Here is a 14,370-nt window from a genome sequence, read left to right on the forward strand (position 1 = left end):
CGTGACATAGCTTAGTAAACTGTCAGCGTCTTAACGGGTCTACTTCTGTGAAGAGCCTGGTTATTCTCAAGAAAGCCTTTAGGCACAGGACCTCAGGAAGCAAGCAACAATAAGCCTTCTTTACGGTGGTGAAAGTGACAGCATGGTCCTCCCCCTCCCTGCTATTAAACCTTTTCTTGGATAAACAAGTGGAAGGCCCTTTATGAAGATGGAGAGGGTCACAATGAGAGGAGCCACTGAGGGGGGCCCGTCTTTGTTTTTGGGTTTTGGAGGGTCTTCTCAAAGGATGTGATAAGTGGAGGGGCTCTCGTTTTGTCTTTGAGTTCTCTTTACTGTCAGGCATCTTCTCAGCTTAACTAAAACAACACAACGTTAAGTTCTGGGTTTTAATATCTGTTGAGGTGAAACAGATGTCTTTGGATCAGCACTTTAACAGAAGCTAATATAAACAAATTCCTGATAGGTTCAGCTGTGTTTCCATTACAAATGGGCGCAAAACTAACTTGAAAGCTTTTTATCAAATAATCTGACAAACTGCTGTTTCTTTCCTGTCTTTAATATTCATATTTTATTTTAACATTTGTCTCTTATGCATTGCCGTGATGCTTATACTTTATTTTTTCTTTGCTTCTCTTCCAATATCCTGGAAAGCACTTTGGATTGCACTGTGTATGAATGGGTGCCATAGAAGTAAACTTGCCTTGTCTATAGATCTGGAGTGTTTGCATCATTATGAGGATGATGCTGACTGAGGACACATCTAGTGATGACCATACCATGTTTAGAATAAATCCACCTTTGAAGGTAATGAATCTCTTTTATTTTAGGGTGGAGCGGAAAATAAATGTTGCCTATCTGAATTCTGAGAATATCCACTTTTACTGCCACCTACTGGTATGTTTGGTGTATTACTAGTGGTGTCCACACGGGGCAAGGTCGTCAAGCTGAAAGTGCTTGGGAGCCACAGAAATAGGATTTTTCCACAAGGACATGGTTTCGGCCACCCTATTTTGAAAAATATTTGCTATGTTTAGGAAAGATCAATAAATCAATTAACTGCAGCCTTCCATAACTCCAGGTCTGAGTTTGAGTAAAAGTTTATGGATTTTGTGACCCTGTTTACTATGAATTTAAAAAGAAAGTAAAATCCATGACTATTAGAAGATGAATACTTTGTGCTGCACCTAATATAAAATGATTTAAATTTGCAGATAAAAAAATAAATTACTTTAGTTTGGCCTGGCAGTAATATGCACCTTTCTCAAACTGTGGATCTGGGACCAAACAAAATCAGTCCAGAGGTAAAGGTAAACGTAATTTTATTTATATAGCACATTTTCAGCAACAAGTGAATACAAAGTGCTTTACAGGAACTAAAAGGAAATACAAACGAAATAATAAACCAGAGGAAAGAGTAAAAGAAGAAAAAGCTAATAATGTTGATCAATAGTAAATAAACTAGATACTTCTACTCAGGGTTGGAACACAAGTGGCCTCCAAGCCACACTGTAGACATCTCTAAACCATCACTCCTGTGATTTTGAGCTCATCTGGCTTTAGCTGGTCTGATACATCCTGCAGGCTGTGATCCCTCAGAAACCAGTCTATTGGTGGGAACACCTTGTCTTTCCAGGTTCTGTGCAGACAGAGTTGTGTAGAATCCCCAGCCTAATATTCAGGACAGATGTAAGGACGGCCAGCCTAATGATAGAACACACTTAGACTGACCCTGCTGAGCCAGAGTCTTATAAACATAAACTCAGATTTTGAACACTTTTGAGTAAAGTCTCGTCTATTTGAACACGACAGGAACCGTTTTAGGATCTTTACCTCTTTAAATAAATATTTAATCCAGCCAGAAAACTGAGAAAATCAAGTGTGGGTAGAGAATAAATGAAAGTGATATGGTCAGATGGCTATTCTTTTTAAATAATACATCTTTTACACATTATAAACACGTTTTGTTTATTTATGAACAGGCAGTGCTTTTAAGAACAATCAGCATTTTATATGTCAACTAAGGCAAAGAGAAAGAGAAATATCTCTTCCCATGCATGTATGCCAATATAAATGTAGATAAAAGAATCTGTTAAGAAATATTCCCTAAAGTATTTACAAAATGTACAACAAAAAATATGATTTATTGTCTTATTGTCATTTTTTCCCCACCTCCATGGTCCCTACCACGGTCTCCACACAGAGTCTGAGGTGACAGCAGGTGCAACAGGTGACACATGGTGGCTGTTCTGTACACTCAGAGGTGTGAAAGCTGCGCCGGGAATAAGAAACGCAAAGTGTCCGTCTGGAGACGCCACCACCTGGAAGCCTCCGTACAGTTTCATGGCTTCGGTGGATAGTGAGCCACCCTTGAGGGACGCCCGCAGGGCCGGAGGCGCGCTGATCTGCGTACCGCTGGTCTGTCCCAGGTCGCCCAGGTGAGGTCCATACAGGTTAATCTGGGTCACACAGGCCGCGAGGTGGCCGAGGAGGTGAGTCCTTACTTCGGCTGTGACTCCTTCACACGTGGACAGGAAACGGGTAACCTCTCCAACGCACTCGCTGAAACCAGCTCGGTACTTCCCCAGGATGGATGGGTCTGTGTTTAAAGCCGCTAGAGAAGAAAAAAAAATGTTAAGAAATGGAAAGAAGGGCAAACAACCTAACACACATCAAACACATAACACCCACAACTAGGCAGAAAGGATTAAAAACGGAGAGTCCTGCTTGGTTTTCATCTGAGTCATAGGTAGGTTAAGCACACTTAAAAACTACTGTGGAGGCTTTTAAATATTAGATATTGATTTAGCTTTATTTTCATCAAGCTACTTGTAAATGTAATGTTTAACAATGCTGGTTTGGTCCGCAGTTATTCATTGTGTGAAGTGTCCAACATTAAGCCTGATATGCTTTTATGCGTTATATTGTGAATGAATATAACAACTTTGTAAAAGTTTAGTACAGTCATAAAACTTGTGGTTACGAAAGCTCAAGTTTTGGAGCAGAGTTTTAGTTTGTGTCCAGCTTTTAGCTAATTTAGAGACGGTATTTATAATGATGAAGTCAAACTTAGGATGCTGAGGTTTATAACACTGAAAAAATGTCGCATGCACGCACTAATGACTACAGCTGTAAAACTTTCAATTTAATTTCAATTTCAAAAATCAAGTGTATTTTATGAGCCTAAATGTTTAAATGCATATGATTCTGGCTACAGAAATCTTAAACATGCCGTTATCCAGTTGCTTGTCCAGACATTTTGAACTTCCATTAGATTAAAAAATATAAACTGTCACATATTGCAAATATCTACAAATGAAGTCGTTTTAAAAAAAAAATAATAGTCCTACCCTTATTTACTGTAATAATTAAACTACTCATTTACAGTCATATTCAATAAATTAGAATGTTGTTAAAAAGTTAATTTCACCTCGATTCACTAGGTGAAATGTGTTGTATTCATTAATTCATGTAACATGTAATTACATTCATTAACCTTTATTTTTGCTAATTATGATTTTCTTCTTACAGTACACTCAACCAACATTTTTAAAAGAGAAAAAAGGTTTATATGAAAAGTATGTTTAATACCTGTTTAAAAGTTATTTTCAAAAGATATGTTTAATCTGACAAAACTCATTGGAAGGCATATTCTAATTTATTGAATATAACTAAGTAAAATGTCTGAATTAATTAGATGTATAAGTCAAATCAATTGCCTAATTTATTTTGTAGCTGTTAAACTTGCACAGTTTCTAGACCAAGTGCTGGATAAAATACATCCAAATGAAAAAAGGTATGTAAATTGTTACAGCAGTTTAATTGGTAAAATTTAAACCGTTCTTATTTTTCCGTTAGTGTGCTTTTCTTAACTCTGTAATTAGAGTCTCTTCTAGGCAACATTTTCACAGTCAAAAAGTACACATACTGTAGGTACCAGAGATGAATTATTAATACCAACCTAAAACCGGGGTGACTGAGTTTACACACCTGTCATCTGAAGCCGCTGCAGGTTCCTCAGGTGCTTTACCGTCATCTCCAGGATGTCGGCCTTCTCCAGCTTGGAGTGCCTGGAGCTCTTCAGACAAAAACAGAGCAGTTGTGCTTAAAAATCTCATTACATTTGGAGAAGTCATTGACAGAGGCTCGCTCAGACTCTTACGTCTTTCTTGAGCGCGTCCAGGATGAGGGTCTTCAGCTGACCCAGGCTCTCATTGATGCGCGCGCGTCGCCGCTTCTCCATAATTGGCTTGGAGGACTTCCACGAGCAGGTAAAAATGCAGTTAGTGTTGTTGTTAGGGTATAAAAGTTATTACATGTGTAACTAAATTTGCGCTCAGAAAGCCTACCTTTCTGTTCTCTGCCAGAGTGCGAGGTTTCCCTGGGGTAGAGTCGCCTCTTGCCGGGACAGCCGCAACACCAGACGGAGATGCTCTTTCGAAAGTACCGGCTGGCATCTTCAGGTTCGCACAAGAGCGAAAAACAACCGAAAAGTAAACGGTCGACAGTCCCGCCGTCTCCTGGCAGCTCTCAGGGTAGCTAGCTGACTATAACAAATGACAGCAGTCCGAACTGTCTCCGAGCCAAACTGCAGCACTCCAGACACAAGCGCTTCTGCTCGGTATTTATACAATCACAGTCTGCACGCGAGCGGCTCGTGTGACACGTCGGGGTTCCCTCCGCTTGTCCAATAAGCGCGCGGGATACGGTGCCGAGCAGGCGAGGGCTCGTGCGGCAAGGCGCTCTTATTGGCTACCTGTCCGGTTACTGATAAATATACATAAACTTGCAAAGTCACAGTTGGAAGCATAAAAAAAAAAAAAAACAATTACAAATGAGCCAACCAGCTTTGTGAAAAGTGAAAGAGAAAAAAAAAATCCTGAAGTAAATGTGCTAGTTTTCATCTGTTTCAGATCGTGGTTACATCATCATAAATAAGTCACACATTTTTCCCACATTCTCCAAATAGTACAATGGTCTTAGAGAGAGAAAAATGTATTATGGCTACATAAACCCACAAACGTCTATTCTAATCTTTCATAATTTTATGTAAAAAACTATCTCATCATAGTTGTACATAATTCTGAAGTCGATTAAGACAACTACGGTTTTGCAAATAAAAAAATACAACCAAAACAAATCTGAAAAGTGTGTCGTAACTTGGTATTTAGCTTTGAGTGAAACGTTTATGGTGAAAAAAAATATTGGTGGCAGTAACGTGCCTCTGCATTTCCAATATAAGGATTCTAATGAACAGTACAGAAATTACTACAATTGCACAAAAATATGACATTCTTCATACAGCAAAAAACATGAAGGGTTAAATTAGCTAAAAGTAAAAGGTATGTCCAGTAACTTGCAAAATGTACAGTATTTAATCACTAAATCTTGGCAATCAAAAGCAAACTCTGAAGTAGACTCAAAATTATGAAAAATACCAAACTCTGGTTGACAAGAAGTTTAACTCTGAACTATTTCTATTAAGACTGAAGAGAATCAATAAATGACACCAGACAGCAGAGGTCTTCCTATCCCAAAAAAACTAAATCACACTGGTACAGGATAGAAATAAGTATAGTTATAATATATAAATATTTTATATAAATATAATATTAACCCAGAAATCATGAGAACTTAACCAGTTTCTGCTGGAACACAACAAAAAGCAAGGCCCATGGATTTTTCTAACAATCAGGATCTCTGCTAAACAGGGCTGGATGTACAAGGATGTGGGTCCATGGGCTGGAGCCGGTTTTGGTGCCCCAACCACTGAGGAAAATTTATTTTACTAATGCAAATTACAGTATATCAATATGTATACAGTAGCTATAAATTCTACTGTATAAAACATATTAATATGTTTACACTGGCCCCCATCAAATAAATAAATTAATAAATAAATAAATAAAAAAAATATAAAGTAGAATGTTTATAAAACATTCTACTTAAAACAAACAAACAAACAACAACAAAAACTAACCAGAAAATCAAAATCTTTGGGGTCCCCTTAAATTTTGGATCCCTGGGCAACAGCCTCTTTCTTACAGAACCCCTTAAGAAACTGGGAGAATTTCTTTCTTTCTTTTGTTTTTTTGCTGTTGCGATACCTCACAAAAGGTTATGCGTTCTCTCCTAATAATGTATTAGTTCATGAAGAATGACTGAATACTGTAAGCCTGTCTTACGGTGGCCATCGTACTTTCTTCTATTATATTTGTGAGGTTTTTCCACGTGTTAATATCTCGTTGCGAAATATCTGAACTTTTATATCTTTTTCTTTAGGATAGAAATACACCACAAACCTATGATATAAACAGAAACTTTCCGTGAGAGAGAGAGAGAGAGAGAGAGAGAGAGAGAGAGAGAGAAAGAAAGAAAGAAAGAAAGAAAGAAAGAAAGAAAGAAAGAAAGAAAGAAAGAAAGAAAGAAAGAAAGAAAGAAAGAAAGAAAGAAAGAAAGANAAAGAAAGAAAGAAAGAAAGAAAGAAAGAAAGAAAGAAAGAAAGAAAGAAAGAAAGAAAGAAAGAAAGAAAGAAAGAAAGAAAGAAAGAAAGAAAAAGAAAACATTCAAACTATTTGGACTATTTCTGAGTTATTATTGCAGGGTAATGAGTCATCTGACAGTTTGGATTATGTCTCTTTTGTGTTGGTCTGAATGGTTAATAAAGTGCCGTTTTCATGGGCAGTTCAAACAGACATAAACATGTAGTGAATAAATCGATTTTCAATCAGTTCTTTGGCATCAAATAGTTAATAATAAACATGTTTTCACTGAGGCTCTTAAGATCTGTGCATATTTGAAATTTTAAATTGACATTTGTGACTGTACACAAAATAGGCCAGCAAATATCGCCTTAATAATATTGCAAGGGAACACAAAAGTATTGCAGGGGAATGCAAACATTTTTTCCCCACATCCCTGGAGGAATTCATACTTTCTAAAGTTTGGTCCAGCTGCAAATATTACAAATATGGATGTTCAAATAGATCAGTAAAGAGGATTTAAGCTCCTCGTACTACAACATTACATCAGAACGGCCATTTTATATCCAGCAAACATTAACATTAGATCAGCAGCAAAAACCAAAATCAGTCATTATTATTAACGATTTCTAAAACAGAAATCAACATTTACCCAGAGCAGTATTAGCATTGTAACTGCAATAAAAGCGTCATATAAACCACGGCAACATTCAAAACTGATAACTAACAGACGATAGCAGCTGACGAAGAATAAACAGAAAAAAGAGCAGAGCAATATGGTTGCTAAAACTTATAAAGCACTATGAGCAACAGAAGCTTTAGCTTACTGGCCATCCGGAACAATCCTACTGTCATTGAAGGTGGGGAATTCTGTGTAAGCTTCTCTCCCCGACTGCCATCGTGTTTGACCTATTTGACCAGCTTTTTTCAGAGATAAAAGCAAGTGGACACAAATATTTTTAGACAGTTGGGAAAGCAAAACAGATTTCATGTGTGATGCTTCTGTTATGCATTCTAATACTACAGAGGAGATGTTTCATATGTAGTTGAAATTTTTTTTAAAAAGTAGCTTGATTTCTCTGAAAGTATACTAATGTCCATTTAAACCTAATGTTTTCTGTAAAAAAAAATAAAATAAATAAATAAATATATATGTATATATATATACTGAATGTTGTTTTCAGGATCCATAAAATGCCTTTATTCATTAGCATTTTCATTGCAGGATTCCTTATGATCTGGAAAATATGACCTCAAACCACGTTTTACCCGCAGTGTTCAGAGAATGTTTTTCATATTATTGTGGTTTATTACAGCACTGTAAAACAACTTAATTGTTTTCAGTTCTTGAACCTATACCATCAAATTCTAAATGCATCAAATTGAACTGTCAGTGTACAGGCTATTTGACCTTCTGACCCATTAGGCTGGTTGGACTTCCCTGTCCTCTCTGACAGAGTTCAAGCCCTTTTCAGAGGTGAAATGACCCAATAAGCTGATCACTGTTTACATCCACTGTTTAAATTAGCACAATTAAAAAAAAAAGTCAAGTCTTGTGTTAATACACATCTTTCATGCTTTAAAACTCATTCAAACAGTTCATAAAAAGAAAACTCTGGAGCGGAGAGTTATGAATCCAATCCAGGGACGTAGCTAAAAAAAAAAAAAGATCTATAATTATCCTTAAAGAGGCAGTATTATGCATTTATAGCAGAATAAAGTGACTGTTACTTTCTGTTGCTATGAAAATACTGCATATATCAAACATGACTTAAAAGAAATTTGACATTGTAATATTAATACCTTGAAATTGGGCCTGTCTCTTTAAAAACTCCTGCTCTTTCTGAAACTCCACTTTCAGAAAGTCATCACAACATAGCTGCTTTATCAACCATTTAAGAACATTTTTTTCCAGCACTTCACTGAGATGTAGTTTGTATAAGGAACTCAGCAGATGTGCAGTTCCACCAGGTCTTTGCTCATTTCTGCTGGCTAGTCTGAAGGAGATGCGTGGGGGAGTCAAAGTTCACATATACATTCACACCACACCAGAGTTCACTTAAACCTAACCGAAGCAGGGGTAGGTCCAATCAGGACCTCGGTTTGGAGGTTGACCAAAGTTTGCCTTCAGAGTTTGATTGCCCATTCACACCTCTCAGAACAAATCTGACTTTCTAGGGTTACGACTAGGGTTCAGTTATAGTAGAACTAAACAGGGTTGGTGTGTATGCACCCTCCTTAGTGACCAAAGGAGCCAAGCATCCCGTAAGAATGCATACAATGTGATGGATGTCTCTTCACATCCACCTGCAGGGTGCCATCACCTTCACTCCCCTCTTTACCTGGCTTATCAGCAACAGCCTCTGCTTGCTGTTCCTCCCACCCAGTCAGCAAGCACCCCGCCGTGCAGGCAGTGAAATGATCATCTTCATCATCAAATACAGCAAGGACTCCCTTTCAGAGGCCGGTATGAAAACCTCTCAGGCCAGGAGGGGAGGGCGCAGACAGAAGGGATCACTTAAAGATCTCAATCCAGGGCTCTGCTCTCTCTTCGTCCCTCCTTCTCCCTTTTAATTCCCCCCATAAAGAGGGAAGGGAGGGGCTGCTCCCTTAGCAACTCCCAGCCCCCTGTCTCTGCCTGCCTTTTGTCCCCCCTCCCCAATAGCAGTTTCTGCTCCAGGAGCCTTAGACAAGGCCTCTATTAATTGCAGGCCTGTGTGGAATACATGTGGGACAATGGGCCCAACAGAGTGTCCAGCCCCCAGACAAGGCTGGAAACAAGTGGAACAGGAATCCAGCAGAATAGACCCGTCCTGGCTGATGTCACTGAATACATTTACCTACCTCAGAGCACATTCACTCTCTGCTTTGTTTTATTTGGACAAAAAACAGAAGAAATCGCAGGCACAGGGAGGAGGTAGCAGTGTCAATGGAGGAGAGAAGCCGAGGGTGGGAGCACGAGGATGGGAAATAACTGGTTACCATGGCGATGAGTTGAATCAAAAATATGGTCAAGTTTAGCTTAGGCAGAGATGTCTAAAGGGTAGAGGGCATTAGATTAAACCCTGGGTGAGATAAGAGAAGGCTGAAAACAGAGGTTTAGTTTTTAATCCATTCAGACCAGTTTACACGGCAATAAAAGGCGAATAAAGGAGCGGGAGATTAGGGGACTCATCCAGGCTCGTGTTTGTCAACAACAACCTGAGAAGATTCAAGTCAGCTTATTCCGAGTCAGTAGACGGGTTTTCAGGAGGGACGCTTCGGTATGCCAGGAGAAGCTGCTGAGGACAACTGGCACCATAGTAACTGGTATTTCACCATCACAGCCTTCCATCTGTCATCTAATGTGGCAAGGTCCTGCATAAAAGGGTGGAAAAAAAACAGCATTTATATGTTCAGCTTGGAGGCAAATGCAATGAGATTGAAGCCCTATTAAAGTCCCTTTGAAAGGGAAACCCAGCCATCGCCTTATCCCTCAACAAATTAAAAAAAGGCTTTTTGAGATTCCAAGAGAGGCCTCATGTTTAATTTTTAAAACCCAGACATGAAAGTGTTGCTTAAACCACATTCAGCCGTGGCAACTCTTTAAAGCGCTCGTTAGCATGTAGATTATATGCATTTCAGTGCATTGTCAAAGCATCTAAGTGTATTTACATGTTAATCTGTCCAGGGATACCATCGTCTTGAAAAGGTATTGGGGGGTAGGTTGGTGAACTGTGCATTTTTTTTCCATGCCACCATGGGAATGCGATTTCTTTGTGCCACCAAAGTTCAAACGCATTCCTGTAAAGGCCGTGGACATTACGAGGGTTGATTCCCTGCATCAGAACAACCTGCGAACCTGTTGATCGGGGACAGAAACAAGAGCTCCTTGTCTCGAAACGAACGCCAATGTAACCTCTGTTCTTTTATACGTGCTGCAGGTCAAAAGCTCCACTCAGCGAGAGCGTTGCTGATGCCCTGCCATGTGGGGCTTAGCCTCCTGCGAGCTCAGTCCATATCCATGAGGGTGTTTGTGTTGGCATTTCTGAATGTGAAGATGCCCCATTCTTGCCACTCAAGACGACTCACAAGACCAGAGTTATGGCCACTTATGGTGTGAAAGCCGCCTGTGGGATGCCCTTTCAGCTCTCGAGGACCTCTGGCTGAGTCCCCTTCACATGGCAGATCATCCTCACTTGGGGTGGAAAAGAAAAAAGTCTGCTTCTTACAGACAGCGCTGTCCTGAGGGATGCCGCAATCCTTGTCCCAGGGCCTCCCTTCTTCACCTGCCAGCTTAGCGCTCATCACTTATGCACATAATCCCTGGTTGTTGCGTGTGATTCACCAGCCTGGGCCCAGAACCCAGGACCCCCGAGCCTCCCCTGCTTAAATGCTTCCTGGGTGGCTCCTGGGTGGCCATGGAAACTCATCTTCTCATGACAGTCAGGCTTCAGTCATGTCTCTAAGTCCCTCTTCAGTCACAGAGCGTCTTTTTCTGTCCTCTGTTTTCCATCTCCTAATGCCCTCTGCCGTCCGTGTTGCCTTATCTATGGCTTTCTGTCTCTTTTCTTTGGCTTTGGTTGCTCCCATGCATGGGCTCAGCTGATCCGCAGAAAGGAGCCAAAACTCCGCAACAATGTGACATCTTTAGAAGACACAAAAGTGCATAAGTGCTATTCCATGCCAAGTTTTAACGAGTGGATTTACCATCACTCCCAAATGAAGGCCTGACCTCATTTTATTGTGAGTCTCATCTGTAAAGTGAGATCGTAAGATAGACTTGTGCGCTCCTTTTCAGCATGGGCACTGCGAGGCCTGGGAGTGTAGATCAACTTACCCCCCCACTACAAGTCTGCAGCCTCAGCCATTAGTTTGTTCTAAGCTCTGAAGATCGCACAGTCCCTCGCGGGAGAACAAGAAAGGCAACCGGGCAATGTTGCACGGCCCCACATGAACAAGTGTCACAGTGATCCGAAGCAGTCCTCCCCCTGTGTGAACGCCATGTGAGAGGCGGCTCTATCCATGCCCCAACCACCTCTGCACAAGGCTCTCCATTGACTTCTAACCTGGTGAGGGACCACAGGAGACAAAGAGCAGCTGGGCGGGGCCCATCCCTCCGACAAGCCTGTGAACAAACGCTAACACGGCTGCAACTGTCCACCCCCTGAATCACTGAATTTATTGACCAACCACAGAGCCCATTCAGGCCAGGAAGGACTGATAAATGAAGGGGGACAGCGATGCCATGAGGACCCGGGGTAAGGAGACGATGCTCAGGGGGACATTAGGGAGGAAAGGGGCTTTGTGACCAGCTGGTGGGTCACAGACCTTTTACCAGACGTGGTTGCCTTTGTATCATCTGTAAAATGAGGCCATTGGTATGTGAGCATCAGGTTGGCCTTATGTTCCGACTATTAATCAAAAACCGGGCCTCAACTGGGTCTAAGAACTTTAGTAGAAACAGCATGCAAATTGGTCTTTTGCAAAGCAGGAATACAAAAGTTGAAGACTTGAAGACCGTCACAAAAGTGATAGTTCGGGATTTTTACAGGGAACTTCTGTTAAAAGGTTAAAAGCAGTTTATATCGTACCAGCAGTAGATATCTCTCTTGGCGTCTTAATTTGGTATAAAGATTGGGAACAGACCGAAGGGGACTTTTACATTTTAAAACAAGTTTAAACTAAATGTCAGTTTAACTTATTGCTACTAGGAGGAAACATTGTACCAGCACCGATCTTGTATGAAACCACAAACAGAACATGTTTTTTTTCCATGCCCCCCCCCACCTCCCCAAGGAAGGAACGTCAGGGTGAAGGAGCGACGCTCACTCGGTCCCCCCCGCCCCCTCCGAGGCGACAATACGTGAAGGGTAAAACTCGCTACATTTACCTCGTTATGTGCACGAGGTGAAGGAGCGTAAGGCGCGCTGAAGTGTATGGGAGAACATCATCGGCCCCCTCCAGACGGGGTTTTGGCGCCCCCTCTGGTGCTGCGCCCCTACGCGTAGCATACCCTGCATACTCACTTTTTGCGCCGACTGTCTGCAGGAGAAACCCCAACATTAATGAAACACTTTTTCTTTTCTGTCTCACTTTGTCCTTGTGCTGTTTTAGTTCAAGTTCAATTGCAAGCTGAAGTTTAAAACTGGCAATTAAAGGGCAAACTGTCAATCTACAATTGTCTTTGGAGAATATTTATGCTAATATAGCTACAGCCAAGTTCTGGATCTCCTTTTAAATGCTTATGATTACTTATCTCAAATTCATTGCATAGAAATTACAGAGCATCTGAGTGAAATCCTTGTAATAGTAAAGACATAAAAAAAAAATGTCTGGTGTGTTTCTCCAACAGTCACTGAGTGTGAGGCAGTAAACCCTGGACATGTCACCAGTCCATCACATATTCCAACATTTACATTTCTATAAATAAACACTGAAAACAACGTAACAGTTTAAAAGTTCACAGAATTATGGCACAATGTTTCTGACATCAGAGCAGAAATCTGCTTTTGTTTTTGTTCTGCTTGGATAGTCTGGCTGTTGCTTTTCTACGCAATTCTGCTCAATGCTCATTTTCCTTTAATGTTCCGTCTGGGCTTTCTCCAATTGAATTTGATTTCTTTGGTAGAATTTCCACCAGGCTAATCAATGAACAGAAGGAGAAGTTGTGAACGATGATGACGGTTTTCTACGGATTTTAGAATTGCAGTCTGTCTTTAGTTTTAACAACGGCGGCAGAGGAAGTGAACAAATCCGTCCAGTCCGTGTTGGCCAAACCTCCAAATATTGAATTAACATTAACAGCCATCCTGTTCCTTCTTCACAATGGAGGATTGTTGTTTACAGAGCAGGACATTTCCGGTAAGCTTCATAGTGTCCAACGTCACAGCCAAACATTAGCAGTTGGGTAAAGTTTCAAACTTCTGCAGCGTCTGTTTGTGAATAGCTGAGAGTCCACTCCCTCTGGACGAAGTGAAGCGTAGAACACAGGGTTGGTTTTCACCAAATAAGATGCAAAGAGCGTTATTTACTAAAAGTAAAATAACTGTTTGAAAGGTATTAACAGAACCTTATTTTAAAAATCCTGAACTGTCCATTTAACACTGAATTCATGGGACACTGTAAGCAGTGAGAGTGTAAACAAATCTTGAAAGTAGCCAACCTAGACAAAAAAAGTGTTACTTAAAAGACAGATTAAGAAAAAAAAAAGTTAACAATGTCTGAAATAGCACACGTCTGAGAGCAAGCTTGAGAAAATCTTTTTGGGTGAGTTGCTAGCTGCGAGGAAGAAAGACTGTTTGTTTTAGCTTCTTTATTTGTCTCCACCACTCTCCATCTGTTCTGACTACGGACACAAAAGCAATACAGCAGAGAGTACACACACACACACACAAACCCACGTCTCTCTGAGGAGGCAACACTATCCGCAAAAAACACCACACGGCAAACAAGCCGCCAAAGGCAAGACATCGGTGTTTACCAAAAAGATGATCCCACAAGTCACAGAGACACATGAATTCATGATGCCTCCTCATCCTCATCATGAATATTCCCCCGAAATAAAAAGCCCTTTCCCTGATCTGTGGGAGATTCCTTTCTTTTGGCTACAAGCGAAGAACCCCTTCCCCTTATTCACGGTCCCGCTAAATCCGTCCATTCACGGCCCGTAGGCCCTGATCTCCACATGAAATGATAGCACTCTTTCTCCTCCACTCCTGCGCCCTTAAGGGCCCATATGCCAGGCAGCGAGGAGGCTGGGAAAGCCCATAATTGATCAGTGAGTCTTGGCTGAAAAAGTGTGACCAAGGTCAGCCCCCCACGAAGTCTGCAACACTGGCTTCAAATACACATTTATTGGGGGAATTTCATGGAAGTTCTGCAGAGCAAACACTGGCATCAGAAAAAAAAA

General features: G+C 40.8%; 1 protein-coding gene across 1 annotated transcript; it reads right to left on the reverse strand.

The window, feature by feature from the left end:
- Nucleotides 1–1,373: 1,373 nt before the first annotated feature.
- LOC103479094 (transcription factor HES-1-like) lies at nucleotides 1,374–5,863 on the reverse strand. The gene is made up of 4 exons (XM_008433324.2): nucleotides 4,347–5,863; nucleotides 4,160–4,255; nucleotides 3,988–4,075; nucleotides 1,374–2,611 (listed from the first exon to the last, which is right to left on the reverse strand). The coding sequence occupies exons 1-4, from the start codon at nucleotides 4,452–4,454 to the stop codon at nucleotides 2,181–2,183; spliced, it is 723 nt and encodes a 240-aa protein (XP_008431546.1). The 5' UTR covers nucleotides 4,455–5,863; the 3' UTR covers nucleotides 1,374–2,180.
- Nucleotides 5,864–14,370: the final 8,507 nt, after the last annotated feature.

Source organism: Poecilia reticulata, linkage group LG17 (assembly GCF_000633615.1).
Source record: "Poecilia reticulata strain Guanapo linkage group LG17, Guppy_female_1.0+MT, whole genome shotgun sequence".
In the NCBI taxonomy this organism is placed as follows: domain Eukaryota; kingdom Metazoa; phylum Chordata; class Actinopteri; order Cyprinodontiformes; family Poeciliidae; genus Poecilia; species Poecilia reticulata.